At 43.7% G+C, this 16,983-nt stretch overlaps 1 protein-coding gene across 1 annotated transcript in view; it reads left to right on the plus strand.

Annotated features, from left to right (window-relative positions):
* SCG3 (secretogranin III) overlaps positions 1–16,983 on the plus strand; it is a 49,200-nt gene that overhangs the window by 625 nt on the left and 31,592 nt on the right. Inside the window, exons 2-8 of the mRNA XM_081888653.1 lie at positions 936–988; positions 5,367–5,412; positions 5,514–5,729; positions 8,574–8,716; positions 9,533–9,694; positions 10,647–10,800; positions 14,390–14,506. Of these exons, the coding sequence (XP_081744779.1) occupies positions 936–988; positions 5,367–5,412; positions 5,514–5,729; positions 8,574–8,716; positions 9,533–9,694; positions 10,647–10,800; positions 14,390–14,506 (891 nt within the window). The remainder of the gene's footprint in view (positions 1–935; positions 989–5,366; positions 5,413–5,513; positions 5,730–8,573; positions 8,717–9,532; positions 9,695–10,646; positions 10,801–14,389; positions 14,507–16,983) is intronic.

Consider the following 16,983-nt stretch of genomic DNA (forward strand, 5'->3'; position numbering starts at 1 on the left):
AGGTACTTTAAAAGGTATAGCACCTATTTTGAAAGGCATAGCCCCTATTTTGAAACTTCCCAGTGTTGGGTAGGTGGGTCATCTCTTCTGATCATTCATTCCCGCATAGCTGTGAGAACTGGGACACTTTATTTTATTTTATTTAGCCAAGTTGATCCAGTTTCCTCTAGTGACTATTGACATATTACATGCCATTCTGTTTTGAAATCACTGCCAAGGGTCATAGCTGAACAAGGTGGATAAGTGTGCCAAGGCAAAAAGCAAAATGGCATATTTCTCTTCCACCCACCCACCCACACCCACCCCAGATAATTGGAAGGAAATGAATGTGTATTCTCTTTTTTATGCTAGATTTTCTTCATTCTGGAGTGTGTTCTGAGACAGCCTGATCTGTAGTGCAGCAGTTTTCCACGTCTCTCTTTGTGGGGATTGCTCTGAATGTCATAAAATCTTTTAAGCTCTTGATTATTCCAATCCGATTAGATTACTGCTATTTTAGTCCAGCGCTTATGAGAGGTTTTTCTTTTTTATGCGTGTGTGTGTTGGTTTTCTGCTTGAGAAAACGTAGGAACAGTCCAGCGTGAAGGAGATATTCAAGGCTAATTTCCTAAACAAAGGCAGGAACCAGGCAAACTGTACCCTCCTTCCTTTCTGTGACGTACAATGTAATCCGATGCATATTTCCTCAGAAGTTCAGTGGGGCTTACCTCCTGAAAAGTATGCATAGGATTACAGATTTAGCTTCAGCATCTTCAATATTTACATTCCAGGAACTGATGATTAAATACAGGCAGGGTATTAAGGGTAAATTGTTTAATACTATAACTTGTTTTTTGTTAGTGTGTGTGTGTGTGTGTGTGAGAGAGAGAGAGAGAGAGAGAGAGAGAGAGAGACTGCATTCCACAATTATATGTATATGTGTGTCTCTTTTCTAGATAAAGCTTTACACAACAGAGAATTAAGTGTAGAGAGACCACTAGAAGAACAGGTAGGTAAAACCAGTGTCTATTTATTTATTTATTAAATGTCTATCCTGCCCTTCCACCCAAAGGAGCCCAGGGTGGTGAACACCCAAATGAGAAAACAAGAGAATGAAAATTTAAATAAAATAATAACAATAAAAACTAATCTAAAGACATGTAAAATACAAACTCTCTTTGAAGTTGTTGCAGATAGCCCTGCTTTTAATTGACAGGAGAATCCCAACAGTTTGATGAGATGAATGGAAGAATGGTAGGCTATGTGAGCTGTTGTAAGACTAGTGGGGGGGGGGGGAGTGAAGTCTCATGTTGCCATAAAGATTCATAATTATCCCAACTACAGTAACTTGTACAAATATAATTGGTTGTAAGCCCACAGAGTTCAATGGCTCTTACACCCAAGCAAGTCATTGCAGCCTTATTTGTGGTGGGAGCTTTCAGCAGGTAAGAAATGTAACAGTGCGATCCTAACCACGTCTACTCAGAAGTAAGTTTCACTGAATCAAATGGGGCTTACTCCCAGCTAAGTGGGGTGAGGATGGCAGGCTAATTAATTGGAGGAATGAATCTGATAAAGTAGACTCTTGGTGTGCTAAAAGTTCATGACATAATAACTGTGCTAGCCTTCTGAAGGTGTCCTAGGATTCTTGAATGTTTTGCAGGCTAGCTAGAGTTCAAGAAGAAAATTATTTAACTAGTCCAACAAGCACATGTTTCCAGAGCTCACTTCTAGCCCAGCCAGTGTCTTCTGTCATGACAACTTACAAATTATTCAGTAGACACATATAGCAGGGAAATCCAATAGTGCGCCATTCTTTTTCACTTACCCTGAGAATTTGTCTCGTATAGGCCATATTTACTCAGAGGTAAGTCCCACTGTGATCAACATGGCTTACTTAGATTCATAGATTCATAGAATTGCAAAGTTGGAAAGCACTCCTACCGTCATCTAGTCCTAAGCAACATGAAAAGCTCCAGAGCATCCTGAATGCAATAATTGATATCTTGGCTTCACTCTGTATTGATTTCAGATGCTTGTAACCTCTGGATATGCAATGTCTTAACAGTATATAAGGGAGGTGGGGGGATTCTTGCAAGAACTGTTACCTTCTAGCCTTCATAGCCTCTTTCAGCCATGTGAATTTAGTGTCATGTTCCTTCTTTGAAGAGACATAAACGAGGTTATAGATAAAAGTATTTCTGAGCATGAAGTGCCTAATCTCCCACCAGGGTGATCAAGTGTAGCCCGTCTCCAAGGACTAGAGTTTCCTACCCAGATGGAATCAATAGATCTTAAAGCCTGATGGCTTTCTTTTATTTATTACACACACAATTTATTTCATTTCTCTCCCACCTTCCTTCCAAGGAGCTCAGGGTGGTGTAAATGGTTCCCCCCTCCCCATTTTATTCTCACAACAATCCTGCTGTTAGACTAAGAGACAGCGATTGACCAACCCAAGGTCACCCAGTGAGCTTCATAGGTGTGAGGGGTCTAGATCCCCAGTCACACAGGCCTCAGTCCAACCACTCTGGCCACTACCCCACAATGGCTCCCTGTCTCTCACTCACTCTGTTCCAGCTTGCATTCGAAGCACAGTCATACCTTGGTTTTCTTTTCTTTTTTTAAAATAATATTTATTAACTGTTTAAAAACTATAAAAGAAAAAAAGAATTCAACAAAACAATACAAAACAATGCAAAAACAAAAACACTACATTACAATAACCCTAAAACATTAAATTAACAACACAAAACAAACACAGTTTAAAACACATCCATTAATTTCAGTGTCTTATCTTTCATTCACTTGTTTCCACGACCTCCTCACACCTCCCTTTCTGTATTCCACTTCAATTAACTGTTTCAGCAATTCCTTTCCATCTTCCTCTGTTTTCTGTCCTGTAATTTGTCTTAACTTATTCTAACCTTATTTTTTCCCTTTAATACCTTAAAAGTCTATTTGTACTTAATTCCTTATAACATTTCTGCTAAAGCCATATAACTTCATTCCAACATTTTTCTAACATTCATTAATTTTACAGTATTTCTGTAAATAATCTTTAAATTTTTTCCAGTCTTCTTCCACCAACTCTTCTCCCTGGTCTCGGATTCTGCCAGTCATTTCCGCCAGTTCCATATAGTCCATGGTTTTCAAACAGCTTAGTTCTCGAATGTTTTGACTCTCAAATGCCGCAAACCCAGAAGTGAGTGTTCCGGTTTTGGAAGCTGAATGTCTGATGGGGCTCCTGCGGCTTCCGATTGGCTGCAGGAGCTTCCTGAAGCCAATCAGAAGCCGCACTTTGGTTTCTGAACATTTTGGAGGTCGAACGGACTTCTGGAACAGATTCCATTCAATTTCTGAGGTACGGCTGCATCTTATAAAAGTCATAGTTCATTTTCAACCATATTGGTATATTGCACCCAGAGGCTTTACAAACAGACAGGCTGTGTTCCTGACTAGCCCTACAAACCCCTCCCACAGGGCAAAACCTGGTCCGTGGTATACTAACCACCCTTTGAACCAAACAGCAAGGTCATTTTAAGAGTGAAAGTATACAGGATTTATGGAAGAGATTAAAGAGCCACATTTGGGGGCAGAGGAGTGGAACAGAAGAACAGATATATATTCTTGCAAGAGATCCTTGAACTTTCAGAAGTGACCCCCTTTCTCTCCTTCTCATTCCCAGATATGTTTTACCCAAATGTCAAACTTGGTCATGATGCCTTCTCTTATCATTATCAAGGATATTCCCACCTGTTCCCATCTAAACATACCCACTTTCCAGATTGCAGAATCCCCTCAAATTACCACACATCTAGTAATAGTTTTATACTTATATCCCAGCCTCAAATGTGACCTATCTCTAGTTCCTGTACCCTCCTAAGTTCTGGTTTTTGTGTTTCCTCCTAAGTTCTTTGTGCCTTCTTATACCTTTCCACTGTACTTTTGTACTTAAACATTATGCAGTAATAACCCTGGTGACCTTTGATGTATGCCAGTGGCGGCTAGCCCTTTGGTGGGGCAGATTGAGGGCCACAGTGACCCACAGCCAAGCCTCCAAGGGCTGCATATCATGGTAGGCATATAGAGCGAAAGTGGGTGTGGCAAAAGCTGCAGTTCTCAAGGCTGCCTTCCAAAAGGCTTTCCCATCAGCTGTTGCATACTGTTTTCATTCATTTTTATCACTCGATCTTCATCATTAAAATTAGCAACAAACAAACAAATCCCCAAACATGTTTTTTAAATAAAAATTTAAAATGGACAAATTTGAGAGGTGCCAAACACACAAAAAAACCTTTGGTATCAAAACATCACCGGGGTGGGTGGTTTGGACTATTGTTGTTTAGTTGTTTAGTCATGTCCGACTCTTCGTGACCCCATGAACCAGAGCACGCCAGACACACCTGTCTTCCACTGCCTCCCGCAGTTTGGTCAAACTCATGCTGGTAGCTTTGAGAACACTGTCCAACCATCTCGTCGTCTTCATCTCCTTGTGCCCTCCAGCTCTCCCAACATCAGGGTCTTTTCCAGGGAGTCTTCTCTTCTCATGAGGTGGCCAAAGTACTGGAGCCTCAGCTTCAGAATCTGTCCTTCCAGTGAGCACTCAGGGCTGATTTCCTTCAGAATGGAGAGGTTTGATCTTCTTGCAGTCCATGGGACTCTCAAGACTCTCCTCCAACAACATAATTCAAAAGCATCAATTCTTCGGTGATCAGCCTTCTTTATGGTCCAGCTCTCACTTCCATACATCACTACTGGGAAAACCATAGCTTTAACTATACGGACCTTTGTTGGCAAGGTGATGTCTCGCAGCAGTCAATAAAAATATGCCATTTGACATGTTTACTCAGAAGGGCGTCCTACTGTATTCCATGAGATTTACTCCTAGGAAAGTGTGCAGAGGTTTGCAACTTTGAATGCCCCCAAACCAAGTCATTTTTTTAAAAAGAGCAGCTTCCCACAAAAGAAAGGCAGAAAGGAAATTCTCTATGAAAAGAGCACAAATTGGTATTAAAGGGTCTAGTCCAGAATCTTTCATTTAGGGAAATGCTTCCATCACCTCCTGGGAAAAGGACAAAAGAAGCTGTGGTGGGAAGTGGAAGGGCTGTGGCTCAATGGGAGAGCATCTGCTTTGCATGCAGAAGGTCTCAGGTTCGATTCCTGGCCTCTCCAGGTAAGGCTGGGAATGTCCCCAGCCTGAGACCTTGTAGAGCCACTGCCAGGCAGTGCTACTGTAAGCTAGATGGAGTCAGCATCAGGCAGCTTTGCACGTTCCAATAGATTAAAAGCAATATATTGGAGGAAGAGAGCTACACACAATTCATTCCAGTGCAACAGAGACGGTGTGCTCATATACCCATAAACTATCTTTCTCCCCAAAACAGATTGCTGAGGCAGAGACGGATAAAATGAAAAAGCCAGCCTTTACAGGTAAATTTCTTGCTCCTACCCTTATTCATTGCACACTCATACTGCTGATTGTTCAGAGATATGAGATGGTTTATTGGGCCCCTGTGCTGTACGTCTTCCAGACAACAAGCCGGAATTCAGAAATTACTCCTTTGCTGATGACCTGAACCTGCTCAAATTGGCAGCAGAAAAAGAGAGGAAGGAGAAGGAAAGGGAATCAATCCGAAGCTCCCTGTATGACCAACAGCTTGCCCTCGAGGATACAGATTCCACCAAGAGCCGGAGGCTGGTGGATGATTATGACTCCACTAAAAGCAGCCCGGACTATAAATATCAAGGTAATTCATTAGTCTTCATACACCAAGCTTGTGTTTTGAGTGTATATTGCATATAGGGCCTCTCTGGACATCCATTTCATTCATGCTTCTTTGTGCTCGTGATGCTGTTGGGGCATATCATTTTCAATACTATTTGCACACAGCCCTCTGACTGGAAGTTGAGCATTTAGGGAGCAATCCAACACTCAAGAAGGTGATGCAAAGCAAACCAGTGTAAATGACGCCTGTGTGAAGTTATGCCAGATCCAAGCCCAGCTCAGCAGCAGGGCTTCTGCTCTGCCTAACCTGGCAGAAAGGAAACAAGCCTTTAAAAGAGTGTCTCACAATAGGTTGGGTTGCTGGATCACATGACCAAGCTGAAAAGGCTTAGGATCCAGCCTAGGTCTCCCCTCTCTGGACCTGCTTCCTTTGGGGGACTTAAACAGGCCTTGGCCAACTTTGCCTGTGTATCTTTCGCTAAACTGGAGTTGAGGACTTAATGCTGGCAGAGCCTGGCAGAGCTAGAGATTCCCTGCATCCTAAGCCAGCAAATCTTGACATATTATGTATTGACCCCTTAGTGTTACCACTCTGCAATGGAACACTGTTCACTGCAGAGATGCAGCAGGCATCTTCACTTTCAAATCTCAGGTGCCGCTTGAAGACTTTTTTATGCCGACAGGACTTTGCAGCTGATTAATTTTTATTTTTGATTAGCCAGTCATCTGAATGATTGTGTGTGTGTGTGTGTGTGTGTAAAGAAAGAAAGAAAGAAAGAAAGAAAGAAAGAAAGAAAGAAAGAAAGAAAGAAAGAAAGAAAGAAAGAAAGAAAGAAAGTTTTATGTTTTAACATTGTGACCACCCTGATATTTTATGATATGGCAGGAAAAACATATTTTCATAAAGTAAATAAATAAATTGGGGTACTCAGCCCATGAAAATGCCCAGGGACACCTGACCTTATGACTGCGTAGACAGAGAGTCATTTGCAGGATGCCACGTATAATATGGTTTCATGTGGGAGAGAACACAAAAGACATAAACAATGCAAAGCACAGCAAAGTATATCACACAGAAACAGCCTATGAGGAAAACCCTAGAATCATATTGATGTGACCAAAGCGGTTCATCCATTTATGGTTTAGCCTTCTATCCTTTGGGACTGGTGTCATGGGGGGGGGGGTGTCAGATCATCATTTGAAGTAAAATTAGGGGGGGGGGTCAGTCCAATCAAACTTTAAAAAGCCTTGGTCTTGGCTGTTGCAAATTCATACGCCAGAAGCCAGGCAAGTCTGCAAGCACAGTTTGATGCAGGAATAACATCCCAGTCATTGCCAGATCCCAGCCTGTCTTCATGGATGGCTTCCAAATGCAAAGTAATCTTCATATGCTAGCGGAACTATAGATGGCACAAAACGGACCTCTTCCAGCGCATCATTATTCCATAAACACTCTCCTTGTCTTATTCCATACTGTGAATTTGCCATGATGTTTTGCCAATATATTAATACAATGTTGACAACACAAAATATCATATATGATAAAAGCAATCTCAGTTCTCTGGATGCTTGTGTAGCTGTTCAAATAACACCCATGCATAAGAGTAGAAAGTACCAGCAGGTTCGGGAGAACTCTAAACTTTGTAAAGGTAAAGGGACCCCTGACCATTAGGTCCAGTCGTGGCCGACTCTGGGGTTGCAGCGCTCATCTCGCTTTATTGGCCAAAGGAGCCGGCGTACAGCTTCCGGGTCATGTAGCCAGCATGGCTATGCCACTTCTGGCGAACCAGAGTAGCGCACGGAAACGCCGTTTACCTTCCCACTGGTACCTATTTATTTACTTGTACTTGACGTTCTTTCAAACTGCTAGGTAGGCAGGAGAAGGGACCGAGCAACAGGAGCTCACCCCATCACGGGGATTCGAACCGCCGACCTTCTGATCAGCAAGCCCTGGCTCTGTGGTTTAACCCACAGCGCCGCCCGCGTCCCACTAAGCTTTGTAGATGCACCCAAAAAACCCCGTAGAAAAAACACCCAAGAGGAAGGATGCTAAAAACAGCTCAATGGAGCATACTCAATAGCCTTAGAATGCTGGCTTGCTGTTGAAACAGAGAGGAACGTAAGACAGGGAGGAAGGAGTGGAACATCCTGAAGAGAAGTGCTCTTCATGGCAACATTTTATCACAGGCTCCTCTTGGGCACAGTTACCTCATTTATCTATGACGGTTGTCTATGGAGTTCCAGTTTATGTACACTGCTCCCTTCACATCCATAGAGCGGGCAACTGCTCAGTTTGCATAGTTTTGGAAAGCACAAATTGGGTAAATGTGAATTTAAATGTGAACTGAATCCAATTTCTTCCCCTTCCCAGCTGACTGCAAATAGAATTAATTGAGTAACCCTACAGTTCTAATTATTTGAGAGACAATGAATCTCTTGATATCATTCATGCTTATATATTTTTCTGCCATGTCCCCTTAGACTTGTGTGGGTGTTTGTTTTGACAGCTAAAAAGCCCTTATTTCTTGAGACTTTTTTCAGTTGATGGATGGACTTCATCAAGCAGAAAGCACAAAGCCATGTTGATAGATGGTGGCATGAGATTTTCTGCACCCGCACGATTAATTTGACTGTGCCAGACCTGAGCATCTAGCAGTCCCCTGTATTTGCAAAGTTGACAAATGGTGGGGGTCAGAACAGGCCATCAACACTGCGGTGTTTCTCTCACCATCAGTCATTTTCTCATACCGGAAAGTATCTAGAATAACATAGTCCAGTTTCACCTAATGTTTTTACCCATGCAAAAGATAAACTCATCAAACGTAGTAGAGTAGAGCATCACTTGGTCAACCTGTGATACTTTCAGATGATCCAGATGGGCTCCACCAACTTGATGGTACACCATTAACAGCTGAAGACATCGTTCAGAAGATTGCCATGAGGATATATGAGGAAAATGACAGGGGAGTCTTTGACAAGATCGTTTCCAAGCTTCTAAATCTGGGACTCGTAAGTTTCTGGGCACCACTTCATTTATGCTATTATGCCTGGTTTTTCCCCCTTTCTTATTTTAGTCTTAGCTGCTATTTTTAAAAAAGCACTGAATGAATAGTTTGATCCTGAAACAAATGGATGTTCTTTTGAAGCAGAGCTTGGGCTTTGAGCACTGGTTTCAATTTGCATCAATCTCACCCTGCAGTTAAACCGGCTATTTGAAGCTTAGCCATGCACTGCAAGATGCCAAGTTCTTGAAAGGTTTTATAATGGGCAAATAAGCCCAGAAGGAGAGGGGCCGGGAACACAGGAATGTGAGAAACAGTCCCTGTAAAGGTCCAACCCCCAGCCAAGACTGCAGATTACAGAGTGACTTGCAATATGTATATAAAAGAATAATCTGCAGGGCAAATATTACTGGATATAAGGCAAAGCACTATTGACTTCAATAAAACCAGGCTATTTAAACCAGCTGAGTTGAAGTCTAAATTGATTTGCTTTGCTTATCATTGCTGAAAGATGATGCCAAAGGACTTCATTCAGAGAGGTGGCAGGCTGGTTTTTTCACCTCCTGAAGCTCTGGCTGTCCTTACGGATTCTTGTGGCAGATGTTCGCCTTGTCTTGAGCCAACGGTAGTGCTTCAAACTGCACAATTAAACCATCAGCTGCATCAAACTAGACACTATTGATTTCCAAGGGAAACCTGCAAATTCAATTTGAAATGGATGTTCCAGTCTCCCTAATTCATTCTTCAGATGTCCCTGCGTGAAACAACTTGCAGACCTGAAGGGAGATGGATAATTCGGCTCTACTCTCCTTGTCTTTCCCAGATCACAGAAAGCCAGGCCTACACACTGGAGGACGAGGTGGCTGAAGTCTTGCAGCAGCTCATTGCTAATGAAGCAAACGATCGCGAAAAGGCACCTGAAGATCTCGGTGACATTCCAGCCAGATCAGAGAGTAATCCCAATGAAAAACAGGAGGAAAACATGGTAATTCCTATCAGCTTCATCCCACTTCCTGGAAAGCACAAATAGCCCCCCCCCCCGATCTTTGCTTGACTTCTAGACTGAGCAAATTAAAGAGGTGTTATTATCATTGTCAATATATCAAGTATTTGTAGGAATCTAAAAACCTGCCAGTTTGTCCCTCTAATTCAGCCTTCTGCTTAATACAGTGGCCAGTCAATTGCATCTGAGCACCCACAAGCTGTGCATGAAAGTGAGGGTGGGTCCCTGGAGTTTGTCCCCAGCTTTTGGAATTAAGAGGAATATTAGGAACCTGCTAAGAAGAAGGAGGGATGCACGTGGTGCTGTGGGTTAAACCACAGAGCCTAGGGCTTGCCGATCAGAAGGTCGGCAGTTCGAATCCCCACAACAGGGTTAGCTCCCGTTGCTCGGTCCCTGCTCCTGCCCACCTAGCAGTTCGAAAGCACGTCAAAGTGCAAGTAGATAAATAGGTACCGCTCCGGTGGGAAGGTAAACGGCGTTTCTGTGTGCTGCTCTGGTTCGCCAGAAGCAGCTTAGTCATGCTGGCCACATGACCCGGAAGCTGTACGCTGGCTCCCTTGGACAATAAAGCGAGATGAGTGCCGTAACCCCAGGGTCGTCTGCGACTGGACCTAATGGTCAGGGGTCCCTTTACCTTTACCTTTAAGGAGAAAGAAGCTGACAGCCAGATGGGCTTTCCTTCTTACTTGCAACCAGTCGAGAGGGTGGTCCTGACTGTCAGCTTCCTGCTCCTTAGCAGTGCCTTTGTAAAACTCAGCAGGAAGGAGGAAGGAAGGATGGGGACAAAATTAGAATGAGTTGGCTTTGCCTCTTCTTTGCTCTGGCTCCCCCTACTGTTGGCCTCCCTGCCTTCCACCCTATCAGTCCCAATGGGCATCAGCCACCACTTGGCGTCCATATTTACACACTTCTGTTGTTAATGTCTTACATGGAGGCTACGAAAAATACTGATCAAGATGACACATTGGATAACACCTGGACTTCCTCCAACATGTTGGAAAGAAGAAACGAACTGCCTCCCGAGGATAATTTTGAAGATCTCCAGTATTTCCCTAACTTTTATGAACTACTGAAGAGTCTCAACACAGGTGAGTCTCATACAGGTTGAAATATTTTCTGATGTTTGGTTTTCTGGAACACCGACTGCCTATACACTGATGTGAATGTGTGTGGTTTTTTAATAAAAAAAGGATGGTAGAGACCCATCAAGGCCATAGCATTTCCAAGGCTTGCAAAACCGTGTAATGGGGTGAAGCAAGTCCCCTGATTCAGGCAGTACATGGGGCAGAGGGGAAGTGATGAAGGTAGGAACTGATGTCTGAATGGTGTGGCAAGACCTTTTAAGTGATGGCACCCTTACCCTTCATTAGGGCTTTCCGGCAGCAAAATGCCTTGCTCTGGCTAGAGATGGGGGAGAATTTCAATTCCATTGCATTCAAAGCTGAACCTACCCAAAAGAATACATGGATAAAAGCACATCCACCCTTTGAAATTTACTCTTCTCTGAATTTTGCAATGCAGTTCTCCAGCCAACTAAGATTTTACCAAATTGCATATGCCAGGATAAAATCTGCATTGAAATGCATGTATTCATGAAGATAACACCCCCAAATGCTTTTTTATTAGGGGAAATAGGTGTACAAATTTTTGAATATTCGTGTTCTAGCACCATTGAATATCACTTCTAGGCTACCCCAGATGTTCCAAACCTGGCAAAGAGTCCATATGAGCCCATTGAGGGGACATTCATGTTTGCCCTCCCGCACTCGCAGCCTTGCCCTCACAATCTCCGCAGCCGTTGATGTTCCAGCATATCATCGTTAAGATTATGCAACAGAATCAGCCACCTCTTCCTTATCCCTGGGCCAATGTGCCTCCAGTGGCCAACCTAGGAGAGCAACACTTTCCCTGGCCTTGATGAACCTCTGCATAATTCAGCAGGGAGGTCATTGTCACTCGTACGTCACTGCTCCTCCATCCCATCCGCACAGCTCTCTTGCTTTGGTCCCGTCAGCCCGCATCAAGCCAGGATGCCTAAGAGGCTCCTAGAATTGCAGCCGTGTGCAGAAATGGGAAGCTGTGCCTTTTCTCTCTCTCTTAAAAACAAGTGGCTGTGGCAGCTCTGAAGCTCTTCTAGTGAGGTCCCCTGCCAAGGCTGAGTGGTTTTCCCCACCTCTCACCACTTGATGACAGGCTACTCAGCTCTGTATTAATATGCCCTTCAGTCATCTTGCACACAGGTGGCTTCCTGCATAGATGTCCCTGCCAGGCTAGGCAAATTCCATGCTGCTAATGCAAATGTATATGTCATAGGACTTTGTTCAGTCTGCATTTTTAATCAAGCCGGCCTGATTTGCACTTCCTGGAATAATCACTGGGCCGGAAAGCAGCTACCCTTCAGTTTTTGCACTTCTCTAAATTTTGCAAAACAGTTATTGGCTAAAACATACACACAGAGAGAGAAACAGTGCAAAAATATGTATTAAAAGTCATAATTTTAAATGCTGAAATGCACATGACATGTTATTTTATGGGAAAACATGTACAAAAAAATGCACTTTTAAAAAATAAATTAAAAGGATTACAGTAAGGTACAGAAATGATTGGAACAGACTTATGAACTATGTGAAAAACCGACATGGACCAACAAAAGATTCATCCATCCCTTTTGTGTGTGTATAGTTGGGATGGATGATCAGTCTGTTGCACAGAGAGCAGCAGAGATATGGAAAGCCAGAGACAGGCTGTGTGGTATAGTGCTTAGAGGGCTGGAATAGGACCTGGGAGAGGAGGGTTCAAATCCCACTCGTTCACAAGGGTCTCCTTGGGCCTGTCACTGTCTCTCAGCTTTAACTGACCTGGCAGAGTTTTTATGGGGGTTAAAGAAGGAGGGGAAGAATGATGTACACCGCCTTGAGCTCCTCAGAGAAACTGGTGGGAGTTAGATGCAATGAATGAATGAATGATAGTGGGAAGGAAAGAAGAAAGGTAAAAAAGGAAAATGTGCATGCTATGTTACAGGTTTTATGACAAGCTACTGTTTGGCTCCCAGACCTCCTTTGTGATTTTAGTCCTTCTGATCTATAAAGTGCAACCCTATGACTTATGTAAAGGTAAAGGGACCCCGACCATTAGGTCTAGTTGTGGCCAACTCTGGGGTTGCGGCACTCATCTCGCTTTATTGGCCAAGGGAGCCAGTGGTCATGTGGCCACCGTGACTAAGCCGCTCCTGGCGAACCAGAGCAGCGCACAGAAATGCCATTTACCTTCCCGCCGGAGTGGTGCCTATTTATCTACTTGCACTTTGATGTGCTTTCAAACTGCTAGGTTGGCAGGAGCAGGGACCGAGCAACAGGAGCTCACCCCGTCGCAGGGATTCGAACCGCTGACCTTCTGATCAGCAAGTCCTAGACTCTGTGGTTTAACCCACAGCGCCATTGCTTAGTCCCTTGCAAACGTATGGCTTACTCCATTGTAAATGGGTGGGAGGTTGCAGTCTTACGGTGCTGCAGATTGCACCTTAGAGATTGCTGGAAGAGAAAGAAAAATAGGCATAAAAAGACAATTCCCTGGATGCCAATATCCACGTTTGAGGCAAGTACTCTTTGGTGAGAGAACCCCAGCAGAGATTTGAAATCGCAAAATAAGCAGCAGAGTTAAGCATGGAAATACAGGTTGTTAGACCTTTAAAATATGGCCTTCCAAGTTCCTTCCAAAGTTTCCCACTTCCCCTAGCATAGAAAAAGAGTTTGGTAAGTTGAAAATTTACTTACAAACCCTTCAAAGGTCAGATTCCGGTGCTTTTGTATACAACAATCATGAAACACGGGTTAGTTCCAAAGTGGTGAAAATTCCTAAATTATTTGTATCAGAACACAAGGCTGGATAGTAGAAAGAAGCCATGTGGAGCAGCAGCAGAGTTCACAAACACAATTATTATTTTTTGTTTTTATCTTGTATTTTTATGCTGTGAACTGCCCTGAGATCTATGGATAAAGGATGGCATAGAAATTTAGTAAATAATAAAACAGTACTAATATGGCATTAACCCCCTCATGCATTCATTAGACTTGAGTATCTTGGTTATATATGAGGCTGGTTAGCTTACAGAGATTACATTTACCTGAGAGCAAGTTCCATTGAACTGATTGGGACTTGGTGTACACTCAGGTGTAAGCCCCATTCTTTTGAATTGAACATACTCACAAGAGAGCATGTATTCGACCACAGCCTTAAAGCCCTTCTGAGCTGGGACCTAGATATCTTGGAATACTAGTCTTCTACTGGTGGGTTGGGGTCCGAAGTGGGTTGCATCCTGATCTGAAGTGGGCTGCAGCAACAGATTGAATACTGTTGTCTTTTGGAGAGGAAGATAGAGCAAAGGGAGGCCAGCGGTAAAGGGAGACAGACCTCCTTTGTAGAAGAAGGTATTCCTGTTTCAGAAGGTGCATTTATTAAAGTGCCATCTGCAAAGGGAACCAACAGGCTAAAGGCAGAGGTAGATCTCCTCCCTTAAACCAGATTGACTCCAAGAGAAAAGTGGGGAGGTGGGCATGCATGACGAAAAAATTAAGAGGATCCCATGTTGAAAGTTGAAGTTAAAGGGGGGGGCATCATGTCCCTAACTTTCCACAACCTGTGCACATGTTTACACCTGTGCTTTGCTCATCAACACAGAGAAAGAAGCCAAAGAAAAAGAAACGCTCATAACGATCATGAAGACTTTGATAGACTTTGTGAAGATGATGGTGAAATATGGAACAATCACACCAGAAGAAGGTGTTTCGTACCTAGGTAAGAACACATTCCTAACTCCTTGTCACAACGTTGCTCCCAGTGCCAGATTTGGCGGTTCCCCCTATTGCGAGAAGTGAGGTTACAGGGAACCAGGCAGAGGGCCTTCTCGGTAGTGGCACCTGCCCTGTGGAACGCCCTCCCATCAGATGTCAAGGAAATAAGCAACTATCCTATTTTTAAAAGACATCTGAAGGCAGCCCTGTTTAGGGAAGTTCTTAATATTTAATGCTTAATGTTTAATGTTATTGTTTTTAACACTTGATTTGGAACCGCCCAGAGTGGCTGGGGAAACACAGCCAGATGGGTGGGGTATAAATAATAAATTGTTATTATTATTATTTACGTATAAGTTAAACAAGCTATAGCTTAGGACCCCAATCTCTTGGGGCCCCCCAAAAAATTTAAAGGAAAAAAACCTGGATGTACATTTCCAAAATATAAGATAAAAAATAACAGTGTTTTGTGTTGCATAGGCTTCTATGATGTAAGTAATGGGCCCTGACTGCTAGCCTGCTCCCTAAAATATCACTGGTTTGCTCATTTCTATATATAGGGTACCTACAATCTGCATGTGCAAATGGCTTTAGATACCTATTAGGTCCATAAATTGCCATGTAGCATCTATTCAACACAAAAAACAGCGACAATTTGTTGTTGACAAAGGACAGCTGGACATATAAAGGGCCCCATTAACCTTCAGTAGCTTAGGGCCTCATCAAACCTAAATCTGGCCCTGGTTGCTCCCTTTGTGCCATGAATACTGCTGATTATACTATCATTTGCTCGTCATCAGGGCTGGTTCCTGTAAAATCAGCGACCTTTTCATGGCAATTTATTGTAAGTAGTGTTGAGGTGCCGGGTTTCTCTGTTCTTGGTCATAGTGTGAAACGATTTCAACCAGAATGAGACTAAACCTGAACAGATGTTCGCCGTAAGCTGCTGTTCATTTCAGTGGCCTTTTCCTAAGGGATGGGAGGTATTTCATTTTGTTTGCATTTCAATGAGAAACTACCTAATTTGCACTGTTCGAACCTGTATATGAACAAAAACACATCAATCCTTCAGCATCTGTACTACTTCATATTTTGTGATGCAGTTCTTCATCCAGAAAATGTGTACCAAAAATGCAGCCTATTGTATGCAAAATTGTGTGTTTGAGTCAAAACTGTATACTAAAATGTGTATGTGAGGAGAAGCTGATACCAAAATACTGACAAGTTTTCATGAGGATTTAAAAAAACTGAATTTATGACCAGAAAAAATGAGAAACGGAAAGAAACTGGAACGGACATTCATTTTTCTGATACTCAGTAACAACAGAGCATTTCTTGACTGCAAGGTTTCCAATAGGAAACCTATATTTCAGATCTTCTTTTCCTGCTATTACTCGCTACATGTACAGTGGTACCTCAGGTTACAGACGCTTCAGGTTACAGAAGCTTCAGGTTGCAGACTCCGCTAACCCAGAAATAGTACCTCGGGTTAAGAACTTTGCTTCAGGATGAGAACAGAAATTGCATGGCAGCGGCGCAGTGGCAGCAGGAGGCCCCATTAGCTAAAGTGGTGCTTCAGGTTGAGAACAATTTCAGGTTAAGAACGGACCTCCAGAATGAATTAAGTTCTTAACCTGAGGTACCACTGTATAAAGTGAGCTACTATCTCCAGTTCTTGGTGAATAGGACCTTGAAGTATTCTGACATTTCCCTGTGATCAGTTTTAGTCCCCATTCAGTAGTAGCCCTTGAAGCCAGTGGTCATCAGAACTGCTTCTGATCACTTGTGTTTTACAAGCCCAGCAGTTTACCCTTAATGGGATCTAGATGGATTTGGAAACAAAGTGTTGGCCAGGGCTGGAAGTACACACTAAAAGGCAATCTGTGAGGCAGCTTGGTGGAGAGGCAGTGCTGCACGGTGGGGAGGGGGTGGAATGAAATTCCTGCTGTTGCTGAATATATGGCAACGTTTCCACACACTTCAGTGGGTTTATTGGATTGCAACCCTTTTGGCAACTCAGAATGTTTGGGTGGGTAGCAACAGTGGCGAAGCTGCATGCTCCAGAACAGGGGGCGGAAAGCAGGCAGGGCTTGACTGGTGCACGTCCCAGGTGTGTGGCATGCTCCTGGGGGCATGGCACATCTCCTGCGGGGGTGTGGCGTGAGTCCCGGGGGCGTGGCATGCGTCCCAGGGGCGTGACATGCATCCTGGAGGCGTGGTGCGCTGGCCACGGAGGCGTTGCGCCTGGTATGGTGGGGGGCGCATGGCATGTGTCCAGGGGGTGGCCGCAATGGTACCCCCCTCCCTGATGGTGCTGGGGGCAGTGTGTTCCCCCCCCCAACCAACCCCCATTCCTCCGCCAGTGGGTGGAAAGCCACTTTGCAAGTACCCAGCAGATTCCAAACATCTGAACAGATACCCTGACGCATGATCCATCAGGGAGAAACAGTAGCATGACGTGATGTTAGATGGCTTCCTCAA

The sequence above is a fragment of the Podarcis melisellensis genome (genome assembly GCF_964234715.1).
Source record: "Podarcis melisellensis genome assembly, chromosome: 14".
Classification (NCBI taxonomy): Eukaryota; Metazoa; Chordata; class Lepidosauria; order Squamata; family Lacertidae; genus Podarcis; species Podarcis melisellensis.